Below are 20,608 nucleotides of genomic sequence, written 5' to 3' on the forward strand. Positions count from 1 at the left end.
TTACAGTTTTTAAGTGTGTTGTTTGTTTTTGGGATTGGATTCTTTGCGTGGGGTCACTGAAGCTTAAATGGCCTTCTATAAATACAATTGAAGATCAATATGTGCATTTCACATCTGTAAAGGAATGGGATTTGTTGGGGGGGATGTTTTATTAGCAAAAATAGTGATTTCTAACAAGGACAGATGTTAGTGTTTAGTGTTAATAGCATTGTTGAAATGCTGCTTCTGTTTCAGCTGCACAGTGTACAATCAATATGGGGATTTTCTTTATTCTGTTTATGTGACTTGGTTAAGCTTGTCTGGCAAGGTTCATGTAAAACTTGTGTTGGTCTGGGGAACTTGAGCAGCAGGATGGGACATCTTGTGGTTTTAGCTGCCTGTGTTTATTTTGAAAGTAGAGGGAAAGACCCAGCATTTGTCTCACCTGTGGTGCTGATTTGTAAGAAACACCAGGGTTTTTTCTGGTGGTGAGAAAGCATCTCAGCAGCTCCTGCTGGACTTGAGAAGTTGTCCTCTATTTGTCTCCTCAAATCTGTTGCGCTTCTTACTTTCTCTTGGTAGTACCTCAGCTGAAAGGATTGAACAGAGGGAGTTAAGGGAGTGCAGCACTGGGATTATAAATAGCTTTATTTCTGCAAAGGTCTTTGCGTCATGCCTCTTGTACAGATGCTTCGGACAATGCAGCTGGGACTCACCCCTTCTTCAGGTGTCAAAATGACCTGATTGAAACCTGACAGTAGATGGTACAGAAGTGGGGGGATGCTGAATTGTGTTGCGCACATTTATATCTTTCCCATTTTCTTCTTCCCATTGTGAACACAATCAAAAGCAAGGATTCTTTTTACTTACTTGAAAAAGATCTGTTAAGCATTTCCTCTGCCTCTGCCACTTGCAAACTCATCATGGTCTTTCTGCTCCAGCATCTTCCTGTCTGAAGTTCAGACGCAACCTTGCACTCATGTCTGCCCTGTCAGCCATGATGAACACTTCATCTATGACCTAGAAGCTTTTAGGGGCACTTTATTTTCCAGTTAAATGGCATCAGTAGAGTAAGTATGAGCCCAAAATCTTCCCTGTTTTTTTTTTTTTTGAAGTTTGCTTGCTGCTGCTTGAGTTGCTGCAGGTCATGCTGTCAGTTGAGTCTGTAGTCTGCCTGTTCACGATCTAGATTTTCTCAGCATGCGGAAGGAGTCAGATGGCCCTAAGGCAGCAAAAGTGAAAGTCCAAAACCATTACACCTTAAAAACAGGTTGTCAGAGCAAGCTTTCTCATCCAGGGTGACACATAAGGGTGGAGAGTTGGGAAGAGAATTAAGGATTTGTTCATGTGGTGTATGAGGCTGAACTTAAACGCCACCTCTTTAAGCATGTTCTCCTTTGTGACTGGTGAATTCCTCTGTAGTGTGTGAGCACTTAAAAGGATTTCAAACTTATTTTTGAATTTACATCCAAAAATTCACTGCTTTCTGAACTGTAGTGATCATAGTAGAAAAGATCCTTGAGATCTTGCATCCAGGAATGCTCTGCTTGGCTGCTGTAGGCAGAGATTTCACTTGATTGTCTTTCCTTCCGAATTCCCCTATTGTTGCTCTCGCCACTGAAATTGCCTGGTGTGTTAGAATTAAATACTTAAATGAAAGGTTCATAAAGCATCTAATAGCAGTTTAAAATCCAGTCACTTCTCATATGTCTTTCCCACGTAGATACTGTGAACCCACTATTCCCATACAGGATGTGCATACCAAGGAGGATGTTTGGCCCCCTGTCGGTTTTGTGGGATATTGCTGTGCCTTCTCTGTCCAGGGAAACAGGCGTTCAACCAAAGAAAGATTTTTTTATGTTTTATACATGATGCTTGGGATGAGTCTTCAAGCCAGCCTTTCTGACTAGAGTTGATTGACCATTTGTTGTTGCTGCTGAGGCATGATACTTCTCCCAGAGAAGACAAAGTACAGTGCTGAGGTGAGCTAAAGTACTCAGTGCAACTCCTGATGAGAGGTTCATTCAGTTTGCTCCCTGCAAAATTAGAACTAGTTAAGACCAACCTGGAAAGCTACTACGTGTCCTCTACCAACCACTAGTTCCTGAAGTAGCATTATTTAAGTTGCAGCCAGATTATATTCCTCCCTGTGATTATTTTTTTCTTTTCCCTGATTTATAGGTGCCTGTTAGTTCCTCAGACAGCTTTTGATACAGGTGTCTCTTCCCCAGCAGTTCTAACCAGAAAAGTGTGGTTTGTGAGCTACTTTTGTAGTTATGTCTGCTTAGGTTTATTTTCTGTCTTGATCTGTTGACTTTTCAACACCAAAAATAGTGACAACAGTTTCCTGACATGTTGATAGATATAGCAATGCTCTCTGAAATGCTGTGTTTGCTGTTAAAGACTTTGTGCTAGGTGGTTTGGTAATTGTCAGTCTTGCAGCTCATTAATACCTACTCTGGCGTTCCTTGCTTGGAATTCTGGTTCTTGTTTTATATCAGAAGCTGTAGTCTTCAGCTGCTGTTCAAGCTTAATTGATTTAATTTCTGGCAGCTATTTTTAACCTTACAATGTTAAAGAATTGTTTGCCTTGACCAACTTGAATACTTGTCAAGGGGACAGTTGGATAGTGTCTTTTAAAACAGTGCTAGATACTGAGGCCAAGGAAGGTCTGTCTAATGTAATGTTTTCTTCCAGAGGTATTAAATGGTGATGTAAAGCTCTAATCCGTTTATCTGAGGACTAAAAGTAAAGTGCCTAAAAAAAGAACAACAAAATCAGTTGAAGAGTTACCAACTTTAGTACACCTTTGAAATAGAAATTGGATCTTGAGAGGTGCTGTGACACTGTCTTAGCATCTAAGATGCTAAATAACATGGACTGTAAAGTTACGTACCATGATTCTTACCCTTAAAATGGCCTTAAAATGTTTTCTGCTGAGAAAGGTGGTTTGTTCTCATTCTGCATGGTAAGGCAAGGGACGTTGGATGGGAAACACCAAAATAGCATCCGCCTCCTCCACAATGACAGAGACGATGGCCTAATGCTGCACTGAGGCAGCAGCAGTCTGCCCTCATGTGTAGGAGTCATGGGGTTGCTGGCAGTTCTTCAAGTCTTGTGATCCAGAATGGGAACAGTCCTGTAGGTTTTGTTCATGGGAAGGTAATGGGAGTTTAATATGAGAAATTTTTTTTTTTTTCTAAAATATTATAGGTTGAGCATCCCTGCTCATTGCAGGGGGTTTGAACTGGATGACCTGTGACAGTCCCTTCCAACAGAAACCATTCTACAACCTGTGTTAGGATAAACTTATTGCCCATCAGGGTTAAAAGTTAAGGGAAGGTGACCCATGGGGAGATAGGCCATGAGGGGTGATATGCATTTGGCATGTGTAGGCTTGTCTTAATTCAGAAGTCAACATTTGTGGGGGTTTGCTGGTGTGTAGGGCAGCAGTGAATCCATCTGAATCTATGGCATTGCAATACACTAGGAAGGGCTTTCTTGCCCCAGTGTCGTTTGTAGTGTGGGGAACTGTGTAAGAGGTAGCAGCATCTTCCATTAAGTTCCTTTTCCCAGAGGTATTACATTGTCTTACGCTTGTTATGTCCTTCCCTAAGCTCTCATGTTTTGTTAGCCCCTGAGTGAGTAATGAGAGGCTCGAGTAAAAGTGCTGTTAAAGGAAGTTTCTTGTTCATATTTAATGATGTGGGGATAAAATTAAAGCAGCCTACTCAGGAATGTTTTCTGTTTCAGGAGGGTGTGTTATAGGGATTTTTACATTTGTATTTGCCAGACTTAATTTCTTGTTTTCTCTGTGTTTACTCCAGTGTCCAGATTTGATATGTCTTGTTGGAAAGTTCTTTCTTATTTTGTGGCAAGGAGGGCAGGCCATGTGAAGCTTCCAGTGCATTTCCAAGTCTTGCTGTAAGCTTGGGTTCCTTCTTTCCCCTGTTGCGTTCCAAGCTGCTGCTGATTGTGTTGCTGTTCCTGCAACATCTCCACACTTAGCCTGTGCTGCTGTAATATCTCTCATGTGTAGGGTTCTTCTCTCATTCTACCTGATGCTTCATTGTCTGGACCAGGCTGGCTCTAGCTCTCTCTGCATTGAATTAGGCTCTTCAGCTTTCAGATAGGGCAGATACCAACATCCAAACTCCCAGGCAGGTTTGTGGCTACGCTGTGTTCCACCATTTAACACTTCTGATCCCTATGCCAGGGGTTTCCCACTCTCCTTAACACTTCTGTAATCTCCTTCCTGAGGCAGCCGAGCACATTAGTTCTTTTTGTCAATCAGAGCACAAGGCACGGCAAAATAGTCAGGCAAGGGGAGAGATGGCAGAGTGGCTGAGCTGAGGTGGAAGGAGAGGCATGACTGCATTTTGATCCTTTGGCAGTTACTCACCCACTTAAGCCAAACCTTGGAGAGAGGATCAGTCCTGATTCCCAGTTCAGGGAGCATCTTCCTCTGCAGCCTTAGCGCTGGACAAGCTCTGAGAGGCTGCCATGGCCCTGGGCAGATTAGGGACAGTGATGTGAGGAATTGAGAGCAGTGGCGCAGTCCATTTTCCAGCACACGTTTCCCCCTCTTATTTCTTGTGGCAATGAAAGGAATGGTACTGCGCAGGGAGGTAGGGAGTGTGTACCCTTGATTGCTGACAATGTTTGTCTCTCTGGCATGTAGAATCATAGAATCAACAAGGTTGGAAAAGACCTTTAAAATCAAGTCCAGCCATTACCTCAGGACTGGCAAGTAACTGGGAGGGCACAGCGCTGCCATCGCTGCCCCTATCCTTCCAGCACACTTTAAAAAAATGGTCACTTTTGGGGAAGAAATCTATGAAAACAAGGTAGAAGTTTCCACGTTTGGGGGTAGGGAGGTTGCTTACAGGGGCAGAAGTTGTTTTTATTTCAGACAGAAGGCTTGGCTGCTGAGAATTCTATAGAATCCTGGACTGGTTTGGGTTGGAAGGGGCCTTAAAGCTCACCCAGTTCCAACCCCCTGCCATGGGCAGGGACATCTTCCACTAGACCAGGTTGCTCCAAGGCCAGTCTAAGCTGGCCTTGAACACTGGGGGGGATTAGTGCAGCCAGAGCTTCTCTGGATTTGTCTTCCCAAGTGATTTTATTTCAGTGCTTGGTCAGGTTAATTTCTGCTAATTTCAGGATGCTTTCTGTTTTATACTGCCTTTTCCTTAACTGATTGATTGGATCTTTATTTTTAAAAAGCATTCAGTCAGGGAACAGGGCTTTGGGAAGCAGGGGGTTTGGTGTCAGCAGATGACTTCAAGCTGTCTCTGAAAAGCATTCATAAATTTTCTTTGCACTTTAAATTTCCCTTAAGTGTCATGATTGTAGCATGCTTATACCTCTCAGCAAGTGGAGTCTTTGCATTTGAGAGAGGAAAAACAACTTTAAATATTTGTAGATGCCTTAAAGGTTGAGATGAGGTGTTTGGGCCCTGGTTGTGCCTGTTGTTTGATTTTCCTCCTGGATCACTGTGTGCTGAGCATGCAGAGCAGGTCCAAACCTTGGCAGGTATTTCTGAGTGTTGGTGGAAGCTGCTGTTGCACTGTGCTGCTGATCTGAGCCCGGAATTCCTACTGAACTCAGCTGAAAAAGCTGGGAGCTCCCGTGCCTGTACAGCTGTCTGGGCTTACACCTTCTCTTTCTCCCCCTCCCCAGGAAATGGATTTATTCACTGTGTCTCTCCAGCTCTAATGGGTTTTCCTGGGGTGATGTAGAGTACTCTGTGAGTGTCCCATTGCATTAAAGGAAACAGTTCCCTGCTTGAATGCTTCCTTGCTGAACCAGCTGATGCTTGCAGGAGAAGGAGGAGCAGAGGGATCTTCTGCCACCCATAAGGTTTGTGGAGATGGCCAGGAGACTTCCCATCTCCCATTTGTCTCAAAGCTCTGCTGGGCTCTTGATGTCAGACTGGCTCTGAGTTACAGCACAAAACAAAGCACTGCTTTGCAGGTATGACACGCTACACTGCCAGAGAAGCCACCTAAGCCACACTTAGGGAAAGGAGCACATGTGTGCTGGGAGTGCAGCTGGTTCCAGACTGGTGGCAGGCTGATGGTAATGCTTCCAACATCTTCAGCAGGAGTCAGGGAAAACTCTTTTTGGTCTAGATGAACTCCATGCTGCTGCTTCTGAGACAAGGCCTTTTCTTTCTGTCTCTTTCTGCTCTATCCTAGCTGTGTATGTGTGATGGCTTTTGCATACACAGCTGTTACAGGAGCCCTGAATTCTGCAGGAGAAGGGCTCCCTGTTCTTGGACAGACACCTAGTGCATGTCTCCTGAGAGGAGGCTGCCATCTGCACCAGTACATCCCTTCTCCAGCATTGCTTGTGGGTATCAATATACCAGTATGTGTCCAAAGCTCCTTCATGCTCTTACCAGTCTCCAGAGTTTAGAGGACTCAGAGGACTCCTGAAGTGTCCTGCTGCTGAAATTTTAAGAACAACTGAAGTTTGAACCTGTGAAAACATTTTCCTAGTGCCTTATGCTTGTGAATGTTGTGCAATGGATGTAGCTGAGGTGGGACAGAGCGAGGAACAACTTCAGTAGCATCATTTCCCATTCACTTCAGTCATCTCCCTCTCCCTTCGCAGTGTTGTGGCAGGCAGACAACCACAGATCACCTCTAGCAGCCTGGGGATGCTTTTTTATACTTTTGAGATGTGGGGTTGTAGAAACCTCACACTGTGTGGTTGCATTTGAGAGGAGCTGTGGTCTCACTTCTGCCAGTCTTGGATTCAAAGGGGTTTGGGAGAGACAAAGCTGCTCTGATGGCTAAACCCCATGGTGGAGGACATGGACAGTTGTTCCCCAAGCGCACAAGTCAGGGTGAGTTTGCTGCTCTCCACTGAGGCCATGTTATATATGCTGTACTTATTTCATGCTTTATTTCATTTCATGTTTTGATTGGCCTAAATGTTGCTTGGTTTGTATATTAATAAAGAGGCATTTTAACTACTCCTGAAGTTGGTGATTTGTTGCGTAGGAGCTTCATGTGTCCTTCAGGATCCAAACCCCTAGTCATCTGGATGGGATCCTGCTGGGACTCCGGGCCTGTTGCAGGGTCCAGCCTTTGTTAGCCGAGAGCTGGAGCCTGTGTTTTAGGTTCCAGGGAGGGTCAGGAGAGCCACAGTGGACATGGGTGCAAGGTCTGCATCACCTAATGGTGGGCTCTGCTGCTGGGCAGCTCCTGCTTTTCTGCAAAAGTGTAAATCGCAACTGGTGGCTCATGTCCAGGCCTAATGGAGAGGAGAGAGGAGAGCAGAGCATCCTCGCAGCACCACCAACCCTCCTGCTCCCTTTCCCTCCTCTCCTGAAATGGAAGGTGTCCCTGCCTGTGGCAGGGGGTTGGAACTGGATGAGCTTTAAGGTCCCTTCCAACTCAAACCATCCTCTGATTGAAATGCAGAGTCTTGAGCTAAAACACATTTCTAAATCAGTGTCTTGCCCTCCCCTCAAGGGTTCTGTTGGAGGTGCCATTGCAGGAATTGCTTCTTGCTGCCCTGTTTGGTGTTTGAAGGCTGGTGGGTCCTCAGTCCCACTGTCCTCCACCCCAAGCCCATTACCCTGGTACAGACAAAGCAACGTGGTGGCCTGGTGAAAGCCCAGGATACAGGGAACTGCTCTTCCCTCTGTAAATGTGACAATCCTCACAAAGCTGTTCTTTTTGCCCTTAGAAGATGGAACATTCAGAAAGGAAAGCAACCGAGGGAAGAAAACCGGCTTCAGTGTTTCAGGTTTGCAGGACTTCTGGGGTAACGGTTGGACTTGATGGTCTTAAAAGTTTTTTTCCAACCTGGTTGATTCTAGCGTTCTATCCAGCCGGCAGGGCTACCAGAAGGAAAACACAGTGCAATTCTGATGCATGTTTTTTATTGTCTTTTCTTAAAAAAAGAAAAAAAAAAGTTGTTTTAAGACAGTTGTGTGCAGAAATCTCCATGTACACAGAGGCTACAGCCAAAGGCACCCCCCTGCTCCCAGCCCTAGCTCAGAGCTCTGGTGCCTCTCCCTGCAGGGTGGGAGGTGATGGGTGCTCCATCAGGCACTGTGTGATGAAGACCAAGCCTGGGCACTTCCTCTCTGCCCATAGCCTCTGCCTGACACCTCCTCTATGTACAGTACAGTGGTGTTCATCGCAATGGCTCCCTGCCAGCTGTGCAGCATCCTCCTCCTGCGCCTGGCCAGCAGCTGTTGTGCCAGAGAAACAGAAGGTGCAAGTCCTAGCGGGAGAGCTTAAATAAACATAGTAATTAAAAACCAAAAGGGGGTAGGGGAATGAAATCAGCCCAATAAAAATACTGTCAGGGCAGCAAGGAGCCACAAGCAAGCCAGACACTGGCACTGTGCTGCTAGTGCATCTGATACCTGGGTTTGGTACCCAGTGCCTCCGCTTGCCCTGTGATTGTCTGGCCTGGCCCTGGGCATGGTCAGCCTTGTCACACTAGATTTGGCCTCTCCAAATGCCATTTGCCTCTCTGTCTGTGTGCCCCAGCAGCACACCCCAGCTGAGAGCCAGCCCAGCGCGAGGAGGGAAGTGGTTCTGACTGCTGGATGACTCAGCCAAGCCCCCACCACTGGCAAGAGAGCGGGCACAGCCCGGCGCAGCCGACAGGAGGTGGTCAAGGCACTCATTGTTGCTCGTGGTTTTGTGGGTTTAGTTTTCTTCCCATAAAAAGAGGAGAAACAACCCAGGAAGGTGGAGACTGGGGTTCACTGCAACCTGTCTCCATATCATGCGGTTTGAAGAGGGGCTTGGGCCTGGCTCTGGAGGTCACAGGTCATGGATGGGCTGCTTGTGCAGCACCGCTTCTATCAAAACCCACCATAAAACTGAAGGGATCAAAGCCCTGTGGACAGGTAAGATGAATTTCCCCAGCCCAGGGGATGCTCAGTGCCTGCTCCAGGTGACCCAAACCCTCCTGTTTCATGACTGCAGAGAGAAACCTCAGGAAAAGAAAACTAAAGCAGAGAAGCAGGTAAGAGGCTGCTGCAGGAAAGCCTGATAAAAAAGAGTTAAAAAGCGTAAAATCACAAAGGGTAAAACCCCTATGGTGATTGTTCCTCAAACAGCTATAGCAACCTGGGATCCAGCCCCACAACCCCTCCCCTGTGGGGCTTGTGCCACCACCATGCCAAGCATCAGAGCGGTCACCAGCCGTGCAGGCAGGTCCCTCTCTGGGGTACCTTTTCCATGGTTGCCTTTTTCTTTCCAGCATCTCCTAAAACAATACCAACCTACACCCAACCCATCTGCCTGACTGACCCGAATTAAGTGGTTTTGGTTGTATCTTTGGGGAGGCACTTCCCTTCTGCATCTGTCCCATGCCACAGGAAACCCTGGGGACCCTGAGGACACTGGCTGGACCAGGCTGTTATCAACAAAGTCCCACCTTCATAAACAGAGCAAAGACTTTGGGATTTCAGCTTCTCACCAGAGCTGTCTGTAGCAATGCAAAAGCAAAAGCACAGTTCATTCACCCACTAAAGCTATCTCTAATCTGTTATTTTTCCCAATACAAAAGCCAGGGGAAAACTTGTCTCCTCCCCTCTGGTGGGACTCGAGCTGCTGCTGCATTCTGCATCTCTTGAGCATCCTGCAAGCTCTCGCAAAGCCCAGTCCAGGGGCTGTTCCTGTGGGGTTCTTAGCTGCCTTTTGCACGGCCACCCCTGAAATCCATCCTACCCTTCCTCAGTCCTCGGACAGAGGAGCAGGGATGACCAGCCCTGGAGGCAGGAGTCCAATCCATGTCCCAGCCTGGCCGTGCCGGCAGCCAACAGCCTGCAGCAGAGCATTGGCTTCCCATGGCTACCAGCTCCCCATGATGGGTCCATGCGATCCAGCTGCACCAGGACCTACTTGATGTGTTGGGAGGGAGCCTTCCCTGGGGAAGCAACAGGGGCGGCTGCTCCGGGTGAGTAAAAAAACCCATATCAAAATAAAGGAAGCAAGAAGCAGCTGTTCGACCAGTGAGGCTGCTGGGCTACCAGGTCTCCCTCAGCCCAGACGCGATGCTCAGGTGCTCCCCAAAGTCACCCGGCTTCGGTGGTTGGGATGGGGTTGTCGTCTTGTTTTAAAAAGAGCAGCATTTGGTTTGACTGTAAAGAGATGCAAGGCGGCGGCCGCCGCCGTCGGTCACTGATTGTGTTTACAAATCCTTTCTCAGCTGGGTTTCTTAATAATAATTAAAAAAGCAGAGAGTCTCCTTTAGCTCTGAACCTGCCTGGCTGCTGAGGCACCGAGCAAGGCCAGGCTGGCTCCACTGGTGCTCTGGGGAGAGCCGGGAGCTGGGCAGGCTCAGTTCCCCCGGTACACCTCGATCTTGCTGGTTTTGGACAGCATGTCGATGATGTGCGCCTCGAAGTCGGCATCGTGCACTCCCGTCTTCCTGAACTCCCCGGCGTAGCGGTTGTTCTCCCAGTAATGGTGCCAGTTACCCCGGCTGTCAGCGCCAAACCCGAAGACGTTCACCTGCAGATGTGAGGAGGTGGATGAGCCAGCCCTGACCCTCACAACAGGCGGGGAACCCCCTTGGACAAGCATCCGCGACACTGCTGGGGTGGTTTCACACCATACACCCCTCTGCTTGGCCTTTGCACTGCTCAAGGGTGCCCATCAACACGAGGGTGCCCATCACCGTAGTGTCAGGCAACTGGAGGAAGTGAAACTGCTGCAGTTGCACCCAAAGAAGCCACCTTACTCCCTAACCCAGCAAGGTTCAGGGTCCCAGCAAACTCAGCCCATGCCAGCCAGGTCCCCGCAGCACAGAGGAGGATCCCGAGAAGCCATCACCCACCTCGTCGCAGACATGGAGGGCAAAGAAGAGCACCAGCATGCCGGTGGAGGGGTAGCGCCCGTGGTGCTCCGTCCAGCGGTCGTGGATGTACTTGAAGAAGGCAGGATTGTAGATCTGCACCTGGGAGGACACGCTGGGGTTAGTGCTGGAGCCGGGCTATATTCCAATTGGCATCAGCACCCCAGGAAGGACCACCAAGATGTGCACAGGGACCCCAGGAGAAGATGGGGTGAAGGGCGCCATGGCCAAACGGGTGTTCATCGCAGCACAGGAATGAGCCCTCCTTACCTTTTCTTTGTCCACCCGCAGAAAAGGCTTCACAGGTGCGTACGTGCTGGGAAGGAAATGGAGGCAGGTGAGCAACCAGAGGTCCCGTGTCCTCCAACCCCAAGCTGAGCTACTGGCAGTTGGGATGCTCCAGGAGGAAGGAACCAAGGGAGGAACCCAGGGGAGACGCCTCGGTGGTAGGTGAGCAACCAGCTCAGTCCTGTGGGTGCCAGCCGTGTACTTACAACCTGATCTGGCCGGTGGAGAGGGCACTGGCGATCCAGAGCAGGTCCAGGGTTTTGAAGGGCACCAGCACAAAGCTGACGTTAGCAGGCAGGTTCTTGGCACTCTCAGGGTACATGAAGTGGTGCGTGGTCCGACCGCCCACATCACCCTCGAAACCCACCGTGGGGGCCTGGTTCATCCTGCGGAGAGAGCAGGGAAGGTGACACCCCCTTCCCAGCCACCCTGCTCCCTTGCAGATGACACGGGTGTCCCCTGTGACCTGCTGAAGGCTGCCAAGGGGCAGTTTCCCAGCCCATTGATGGTCAGGGTGCTGGGATGAGCTGGTGGTCCCCCCAGCCAGCCCAGGGGAGGTGGCAGGGCTGGGTCCACTCCAGCACCCAGCAGAACCCATGCAGAACTGAGCAGCTGGAGCAGGGACAACCCCCTGGAACCTGCAGACCAGGAGAGATGCCGCTGAGGTGACCAGTGGGAACCCTGCACCCACCAGTGCTGCTGGCATCACCTCGTGCCTCTGTGCTGGCTGTGGGGCTGGGGGGGTCCCCTGCCCTCACCGCATGATGAAGTCGTGCCCGTCGATCTCTGGCCCATAACCAGAGCCACGCAGGTTGCCCGAGTTGCCAACCACGGCGCAGCGGCGGCAGCGGCGTGGGTCGCGGGAGCGGTAGGGATCCTCGCCTGGCACGATCTGGAAGAGCTTGCTCAGGACCTCATGTGTGTTGTGGGACTTGAACTGGGGCTGCAGCATCTGCGAGGGGTGGAGGAGAAGGGTGTGGGGTCACCAGCCAGTGGCAGACAAAGCTCCACGTGCAGGAGGTGTGGGGCATTGATGTCTCATTGCTCACCATCCACCACCTCTGGACATCAGGTGGCAGGTCCATGTTGTCCTTGGTCCACACCGGGGACACGGTGCCATCGTAGCGCACATCAAACCACTCAGCAGCCCCAGCTTCGTCGGCCGGGCAGCGGCGGCAGGCGCAGCCCCGGGGGTATGGGCCCCCCTTGCTGAGCCGCTGCATGCCGGCGTAGCCAGGCACCAGCTTCACTCGGTGGATGCCGCCCAGCCCGCCAGGGTCCAGGTAGGCGATGCTGTGGTGGGAGTAGGTGAAGAGGAGGGACATGACGAAGACGAGCAGGAAGGCGGTCGAGAGGAAGCAGAAGCGCAACGAGCACTTCATGGTCGGCAAGCGGCTGAGCCGGGGAGGGGGCCCGCTCCGGCATAGGGCTGGGGCATAGGGCGCAGGATGGCGTAAGCCAGCCAGCGAGGGTCCCTGCGGGACACAGAGCTTCAGCTCACTGCGGCGGAACAGGGGGGATGCAGAACCCCCCAGCAGCCACCACACTGAGCTCTTACCTGCCGGGCTGCAGCTTTCCATCCGCGTGGTGCAGCCTCAGTGAGAGCATGTGCTGCTGGGTGCGGGGTCCGGCACACTCAGCACACCGGGCTCAGCCGCGGCACCACACCTCGGTGGCAGCTCCAGGTCCTGGTCGTGGCTGGCTTTCAGCTGTGATGGTGCTCATCATTCCCTGCGTTCAGTCGATCTGCTGGCACGCTGCACACCACCACCGGCTCGGGAACATGGCCACTGCGGTACCAGCCTGGAATGGGAAGGAAGGGATGGTGCGTCAGGTCTAGGGATGGTGATGCACATGGCGGAGCTGAGGGGCACACTGAGCAGGACGAGGGTGCTGGGGGGCCACGGGGTTTGTTAATTCCCATTGAGCTTTGCAAAATGCAGCCCAACCCATCCCCAGAGGGGACAAGCTGGTGCGAAGCAAACAGAGATGCTCCTCCCAGGCTGTGCCCTCCCCATCTCTGCCAGAGAGGATGAACCACAAACTTGCCTCTGGAGCTGAACAAGCGGCTCCTTTCTGAGGCTCAACCCTCCTCCTCTACAAAGCCACAAGCAGCCCCTCCAAACCCCTCTTCATCAGCTGCTGCCACCACCGACAGGCAACAGCCATGTCACAGCCCCGCGGGGGCCCTAGGGTAGCGACACCAGTGGCTGTTGTGCCCCCTGTGCGGCAGCGTCCCTCGGGAAAGGTCACCGTGAAGGCTCATGATCCCAATGGGTAAAAATAGCCAGGGCAGAGGTGCTGGCGCCTGTGCTGGGGGAGGAGCAGGGGGAGGCCAAGCCAGACCCTCCTCAGCCAGAAAACCACAAAATAGCAGAAAATCCCCTTTTAACACAGCTGCTGAGCTGGGGCAGGGTCCATCACCCTGAAAAGGAGCATCACCCATGGGAGCATCACCTCCAAAGCTCAGCACTGGCCCCAGTTAGGCCAATGCAGAGGCCAGCAGCACTGATTAGGACCTAGCAGGCACCAGGATGCCTCCTTCCTATGAAAAATCATCCTATGCAAGATCACAGCTTTCTTCCCAGGGATGGAAGCTGCTGAGCAGCCCCAAAAGCTCCTTGCTGGAATGGGCAAGACATAAGCATGGCCCAAAAAACCCAATCCCCCCATCCCATCACACAGACAGCTCCTGCCCAAATCATTATCAACCCACAGTCAAGTGTTTGTCCAAGGGGTGTCAGCTTTTGCAGAGACAGAAAATAGATGTGCGTCCCTGGCATGATTGCTGTCCAAGTCTCTTCCCTGTCTACAGGGGTATTTAATGTCTCTGTGAGACACACACGGCCAGCAAGCAACTGCAATGAGTTTTTGGGCTGCTGCCAGTGGAAAACGCAGGGGTGTTTGTTAACGGAGGGTTGCATCAAGGGGCATTCGGGACAAAGCCAGTCAAAAGCTCCATATCCCCTGCAGATGCACCATGCTGGAAGGTTTTGGAGGCAAAAGGCAATTTTGGGCTCTTTTTAGCTGCACCATGGAAGGGACGCCAAGCAGGATGGGCTGATCCCCCTTCCCCTGCTGCCTCCGCTCTACATCCCATGGGGCTTTTTAAAGGCTAAAGGAAATCAGCCATCACGTGCTTGTGGTATTTTTGTTCCTGGTGAAAGGGGGAAAACTCCCTTTCCGGCTCCTCAGCCCAGCTGCGTCCTGCCTGCCGCATCCTGGCATCTGGATCATGTTTTGTCTTGGGCCTCCCAGAGCTGCCCCCAGTGGAAAACCATCCTCCAGCCCAGCATCCTGAAATCCCAGTGGTTTGTTTGAGTCATCCCTTCCCTAGCAGGGGCTGGTGGCTGCTGCCATCTGCACCGGTCCTTACAGACCCCAGCAGGGACACAGCACCTACACATCCATCCACATCCCAGCATTAACCGTACCCCCACTGCCAGCTCCCCAAATCCAATCCAATCTGTCACTGCCAAATGAAACCCCACTGACCAGAGGCACGGCAGAGGCCCTTTGCACCAGGGTTTGATGTTTTCTTCTTAAAATAACAGAGGATTTGGGGATTTCTTCTGTGGTGAGTGAGCCCAGCAACTCAGCAATACTACTAAATGTCTTCTCGCTCCCAAATTCATCCCCAGGTCTCCTTAATTGCCTCCTGAAGACCATGGGCTCATCAAACATGGGTTTCTCTTTGATTGTAAGACATAATGAAGTGAGGCTATTAAAAGGGCCCGCCAAATTGCTTCGCTGCTTTTACAGTTGGATGATTTTTCCAATCATATCATCTTTCCTTTTGGGATGTATAAGGTTTAATTTCAGGATGAATGCTGCAGAAATGTGACTCACAGCCCAGGGGCCTGGAGGATGTCTTCCACATCCCCATCAGTTGTAACACCATTGAGCACATCCCCAAGACAAGGTCTTTTCGGCCTTGTTTGTTCATTTCTAAGATATCCTGAGGCTGTTGCACTGATTTCCTTGCTGGTGAATGACAGGGTGGGCCCAGGAAGGAGCTGTCACCAGGAGATGGGGGTCACCCTGCTTGGGGCCGGTGAGAAGGGGCACAGAGGAGCAGGGGCAGCATTGCCCACACCAGCTGCTGCTCCTTGAAGGCATGCTGGGGCTGGGAATTCCCCCAGGAGTCATCGGGAAACGCACCCCTGGGTATCCAGGTGCCACTCTTCCCACAGCCCCTTTGCAGGGATGTCACCTCTGCCACTGCTGAACTAGTGACTGGGTGCTGGAGCTGTGCCTGGCTTCTGTAGGTGGAAGAGGGGGCAGTGGGGATGGCTCTGTCTTGGACCAGCATTCCTCTTGCTGTCATGGATGGAAAAAATGAGATTTAGCGATATTTTTTCTTTAACAGGAAGGGAACAGAATCTTCCTCTCCAGCCCCAGGCAGAAAGAAATACCAAGTCATGATCCATTCTTGTTCCAGGCCTGGCTTCAGCAAGCAGAATTACTACAAAAACTCAAAACCCCTCAAATTCACCTTTTTCCAGAGCCCAACTGGCTGCCCGAGGTCGCAGCCCCCCCAGGCGCTGCTTTAGCTGGGGCTGTCAGCTCATGTTAGCTTGGAATGGTGACCAGGAATCTGCCGGAGGCAGCGCAGGAAGGGGCAATGCCCCTGTCCTTCTGCATCACTTGGCTTCCAAATCCAAACTGAGACCCAGCAAGAAAAGCGTGGTTAATTAAAAAGGTCCTTTCCCGCACTGTCCATCCAGAGGGATCATATTTTTCCCCTTTATCTTTTCTTTTTGCCTCTCCGGAAGGTGGATGGGAAGGGAAGCGAGCTCAGTGTTGGTGCTTTTTCTCCCTGTTGTTAAGTGATGCCACGAAGGGCTGATGGCACAAGGGATTAACAGGAGAAGCCAATTTCATGGCTTAACCCATCGCCATCACCTGACAGCAGTAAGGACCAGGTAACTTATTCTTTATCCTTTTAATTAATCATACTCTTATCAGCCAGCTCAATCAGCTAATGGAGCCCAGTTAATTGGTTGCTGGCCATGGCAGCAATTCCAGGGTTTCCTCATGCCCAGCATCCGGAGAGGTTATTTCAGGCTCATCCCTCAGCACTGGGATGAGGACAGGAAAGAGCCTGGGAGGCCAAATACCTGGCATGGAGCTGGGACAGAGCCAGCCACTGGTGAGGTCATTTCCTATGGGATTTGGGGGTGCAGGGGATGTGCCAGCAGTGGGAAAGCTCAGAAAGGGATGCTCCCACCCTTGTGGTTGGAAGGGGCTTGCAACATCCCAAGCCCCTGCACTCCAGGGGGGTTGATAAGCCCAAGGCCGCACTCTCCATGTGGCCTCATAATGCACAGGTCGCTGCACAGGAGGCAGCCTCCTCTCTGAGGACAGGCAGGAAGAGGACAGGAAGTCGCTGCTCAGTTTGATGCAGTGGAGAAACTCTGCCCCACCATCCCCCCCCGGCCTTGAATGCCTGCAGAGCCAGCCACAGCCAAGGGGCAGACCCAGCCGCGCTGCCCTGCACCCCCAGGCACCTACTCCGGAGCCCCCAGTTTGCACGAGCTGCCTCACTGCTGGGTACTACTGACCTGGGTACCACCAAACCACCAGGTTGTGTACCACCACATCAGACAGCAGTGGTCTGGGCACCATGCAGTTGGGTCACACTGAGCACCCGGGCTCAGGCTGGCTAGCAGATGGGGTGGCCAGTGAGCCCCAGCAGAGCAGACGAGGCAGAGCCTGGTACTCACCACCCCCCCACTGCTTCCTCTCCTTCATCCTCCCTCCAGCTCCCCATGCAAAGCACTCCAGAGACACCCCCAAATTGGTCTCCCCCCCGTCCTCAGCCACCTGCAAGGATGCGGCAAACTGCAGCAGGCATGGTCCCTAGCAAAAGACTTCTGCTCCCCTTCATCACCAGCACCCAGCAGGGAGAGAACTGCTCCCCCTCCACTGTTACAGCTCATTTTCCCCAGCCGTAAGGTTCATGATCCATGCCTCACCAGGAAAAAATGTGCAGGAGCGCAGAATGGGCCAACACCAGGCTGGGGAGCTGACTCCAGCCGTGGCCTTTTGCCCAGGGAAGGCAAGCAGAGATGTGAGGCCCCCACTGCATCCCTCTCCCTGGAGCTCAGCAGCTCCAAGGATCGGAAGCGGTAGAAACCTGAGGGCTTTGAGGGCTGGTTGATGGGTGCTGTGACCGAAAGCTCCCTTTCTGCCACAGGACACAGCCCAAGCAGAGAACCGCAGCCTGCTTTGCTCGTGGGCAGGGCTGAGAGGACCTTGAACTCGTTAGGAAAATTGTACCTAGGAGATTTCATCACAGGGATGTTAGGAAAGGCTCCACCACTGATCCCAGGATAGACCAACAACTGCCAGGGGTTCCCACCAGATGTAACGTAAGAGCAGGACCCAGTGAGGGAACCCAGCTTTCTCCTCTCTGCTAGCCAGGGCTCTGCTTGGACACTTAAGAGGGAAGAAGGAGCATTTGCATGCTCCTAATTAGCCCAATTATGGCTGCAGATCAAAGGTCCCTTTCTGGGGACATGGTGGCACCAATGGCAAAGTGCCTGCACCTTGCTCTGGCCTTCCCAAGAGTGACTGTCACTGGGGTTACTTTAGAGCCCCGTCACTCAAAGGGAAAAATACAGATTATATATATTTGTTATTAAACATATTATATATGTATTCACCATTCATCCATATGTGGTTTGGGGAGCACCTCTGGGAACTCTGCCACAGAGCCAAGGCCCACATTTCTTGCAGTCTCCAAAAAAGCTTTCGGGACATGACAATGGCAAAGCGCAATTTGGAGCTGAGAGATCCCCTAGAGCCCAAGACGGAGGTTCACAGCCTCTCCCACTACAACCTAGGCCCTCGGGGACGGGCAGGCTCTTATAAATCACAGCTCATTGGGAAGCACCAAAGCCAGCTGAGCCGCTGGAGAGCAATTAGCAGTTTGCACTCTTGCAAGAATTAAATGCAGCGGGAGGAGATGAAAGCCATTAAGCTGCTGGGGCCTTGGCGTGGGCCAAGCTGGGGCGGCATCTGAAATGCCAAGAGCCAGAGGGAAAACCATTTCGCCCTTGGAGCCACCGGTGCCTTTCACCAAAAAGTGCCAGTCTGGAGTCGTTTGGGCATGAAAATTCAAGCCGAAGTCAGTTCCCCCAGTGTGTGGTTGCCAGGGCTCTCCTCTCCTGCCTGCTCTCCTCTCCCTGCCTGCCTCCAGCACCGGCGAGACGTGGGCGAGCAAGCAGAGAGCGTCTTGCCATTCCCAGGAACTGCCATGAGCTCCTTGGAGGAGAGGGAAAGGCTTTTGACAGGCAGCTGCTACAGGCAACTGGCAGCGGGGCTGCTGCTCACTGCCTGATGGGGACAGACAGACAGACAGGCACACGCATGGTGGGTTGCAGGGGACAGCAGCTTCCTCTCCCCGCCCCAAGCATCACCGCTGTGGACGCAACATCTGGCTCTAATAAAAGGGGAAGAAAAAGGCAAACCAAGCCCAAAGCGCTGAGCAACTTCCCGTTGCAGCTCGCTGCCTCGGGATGGCCGGGATGTAGCCATGGCTGCTGCTTGGGGCCATGCTGGAAAAGGGGAGATCCGCAGATAACAGGGAGCAAAACTACCTCCACCAGCATGGAGAAAACACGTTCTCCTGGAGGGAAACGCAGCAAGTTTGGGGGCTCTGAGGTTATTTCGTTTCACTCAGCCATGTTTTCCCCTTGTTCACAGAAAGGGGGGACGTGGCCCTTCATCCAGTCCAAGCTTCCCCGCTGCCCAAGCACCCTCCTCATACCCCAAAATCCTCCTGCTGGCATGGGGAGTCCTCGCTCTGGGGAAATATCTGGGAGCTTTGCAATAAATGCTCGGGCTTCACAGCTGGAGCCCCAGCAAAACCTCACGTTCTCAGCAGCACCCAAGCCCCCAGCGTGCATGGGGACCCCTCGCATCCCCAGGCCCTGAAAGCTGGGCTCCAGCACCCCAACAGCCGTGCTTCGGCCGGGGAGACACCCCCTAACCCCGTCGGGTTGGAGGCTGACCGGCTCCCACGCTGGCGCCGCCACCCACACGGCGGCAAGCAGGGGACATGTTCCTGCTCGGTGACACAGTTTCCAGCCGTGTCCCCGGGGCCGCTCGAGCTGTGTTTGTGAAATCCTGGCTGCCACTACCCCGGCGAGGACGCCGTGTGTCACGCAGCCATGTGTCACTCTGCTGCGGAGGGACCTCACATGCACATTGTCACTGCTGGGGACTGGGGCACCCTCGCACAGCCTACCCTCTTACTCCGGTCCCCGTTGTAGCCACCCCAGCTCTGCCCCCAGCACCCGCCACCGGGGTCCGTGCCCTGAGCAGCACCCCGGGACACTCGGCAGGAAAGGGCCAGCTCCCCGGGGAGCACCCCCATCCCCGACGCCCCCTTCCATGGCCGAGCATCCTCCGCGGGGCTAGCACCGCGGGCCCCGGCCCAGCACATCCTCGCCGGGGCTGATCCCAGTACATCTCGGGTGCGCGCTCCCCAGCCAGGGGGCAGCTCCCGGCCACCCTTCCCCGGCGCACTCCGCGATCCCCCCTGCCCCGGGCCCGCTCTCCGCCGCGGTACCTGGCTCGGCTCCGTCACGGCTCCGCCGCCGGGCGCACCCGGGCCCCTCAGCCGCCGCCGCTGCTATTGCCGGCCCCCCTTTCGCACCGCGCCCTCCGCGCCGCGCGGGGCCGTGCGGTGCGGGGCCGGGCAGGGCCGCGCCGCGCCGTGCGGGGCGGGGGATCAGGCCCGGCAGCCTGGGAGATGTAGTCCGCGGCCGCCCGGGGGGCTTGTGGGACTTGTAGGAGGAGAGCCCACCCGGCGCACCGGCACCTCCGGAGTCCCTCCCGGTGCACTGCCCCGCGCATCGGCTACCCCTGGTATAACCTCCCGGTACGCACCGGCTCGTCGCAACCCCCCCGGCATCCATCCTGGTATCCACCCTGCTCATCGGCGTCTGTGGACGCCCTGTACCCCTGCCTGGTACCCATCCCCGTACCCACCCCGACACATCAGCGCCTCCCGGTACCCAACCCCGCACACCGGCACCCCTCGATGTCCACCCCGCTACCATCCCCTCATTCCCCCATGCCTATGCCGGTACCCACCCGGCACATCAGCACTCCCCGGTACCCACGCCTGCACACACGAGGCACCCACCAGCAGCCCACTCCACCACCCACCCCAACACCCCTAGAGCATCCACCCCGGGGCGCCCGTCGGCACCCACCGCTGGTACCCGGCTCGCCGCAGGGGAGCCGAGCTGAGTCCGGGCGGGCTCGTGACGCAGGTGGCACCGGGCACTTAGGGGTGCTCGCCGCCGCCGGATGAGGGGGCCTTTTGGGGGCAGAAAACGTAAAAAACCCCATGATCCCTCCGCAAACACCCTAGGGGCGGGAGGGAGGCGTTACAGCGCCGGGGCAGGGGGACACTGTACCTTTAAGCAGCCCGAGCCTGCCCGGGCGCGCAGTGCACGCTGGAAGATGTAGTCCCTCAGCGGTGACCTTC

At 53.3% G+C, this 20,608-nt stretch overlaps 1 protein-coding gene across 2 annotated transcripts; it reads right to left on the reverse strand.

The window, feature by feature from the left end:
- Window positions 1-7,859: 7,859 nt before the first annotated feature.
- Window positions 7,860-20,457, reverse strand: ST3GAL2 (ST3 beta-galactoside alpha-2,3-sialyltransferase 2). 2 transcript variants are annotated; one of them, XM_065663062.1, is made up of 8 exons: window positions 20,331-20,457; window positions 12,662-12,906; window positions 12,153-12,578; window positions 11,862-12,055; window positions 11,310-11,489; window positions 11,086-11,131; window positions 10,798-10,917; window positions 7,860-10,472 (listed from the first exon to the last, which is right to left on the reverse strand). In XM_065663062.1, the coding sequence occupies exons 3-8, from the start codon at window positions 12,483-12,485 to the stop codon at window positions 10,299-10,301; spliced, it is 1,047 nt and encodes a 348-aa protein (XP_065519134.1). In that variant the 5' UTR covers window positions 12,486-12,578; window positions 12,662-12,906; window positions 20,331-20,457; the 3' UTR covers window positions 7,860-10,298. The 2 variants fall into 2 exon arrangements, with proteins under 2 accessions (XP_065519134.1, XP_065519133.1); XM_065663061.1 differs by lacking the exon at window positions 20,331-20,457 and adding an exon at window positions 19,682-19,816.
- Between the last annotated feature and the right edge of the window lie 151 nt (window positions 20,458-20,608).

This window comes from Lathamus discolor, chromosome Z (genome assembly GCF_037157495.1).
Source record: "Lathamus discolor isolate bLatDis1 chromosome Z, bLatDis1.hap1, whole genome shotgun sequence".
Lineage (NCBI taxonomy): Eukaryota > Metazoa > Chordata > Aves > Psittaciformes > Psittacidae > Lathamus > Lathamus discolor.

What these genes read in the sequence shown, in the direction of transcription:
- ST3GAL2 (XM_065663062.1), bottom strand. Translation starts at nt 12,485, where the DNA reads ATGAAGTGCTCGTTGCGCTTCTGCTTCCTCTCGACCGCCTTCCTGCTC. An exon ending in TCCACCGGCCAGATCAGGTT is followed by an intron (nt 11,132 to 11,309) that starts GTAAGTACACGG and finishes TTTCCTTCCCAG; the next exon opens with CACGTACGCACCTGTGAAGC. An exon ending in TGCGGGTGGACAAAGAAAAG is followed by an intron (nt 10,918 to 11,085) that starts GTAAGGAGGGCT and finishes GTGTCCTCCCAG; the next exon opens with GTGCAGATCTACAATCCTGC.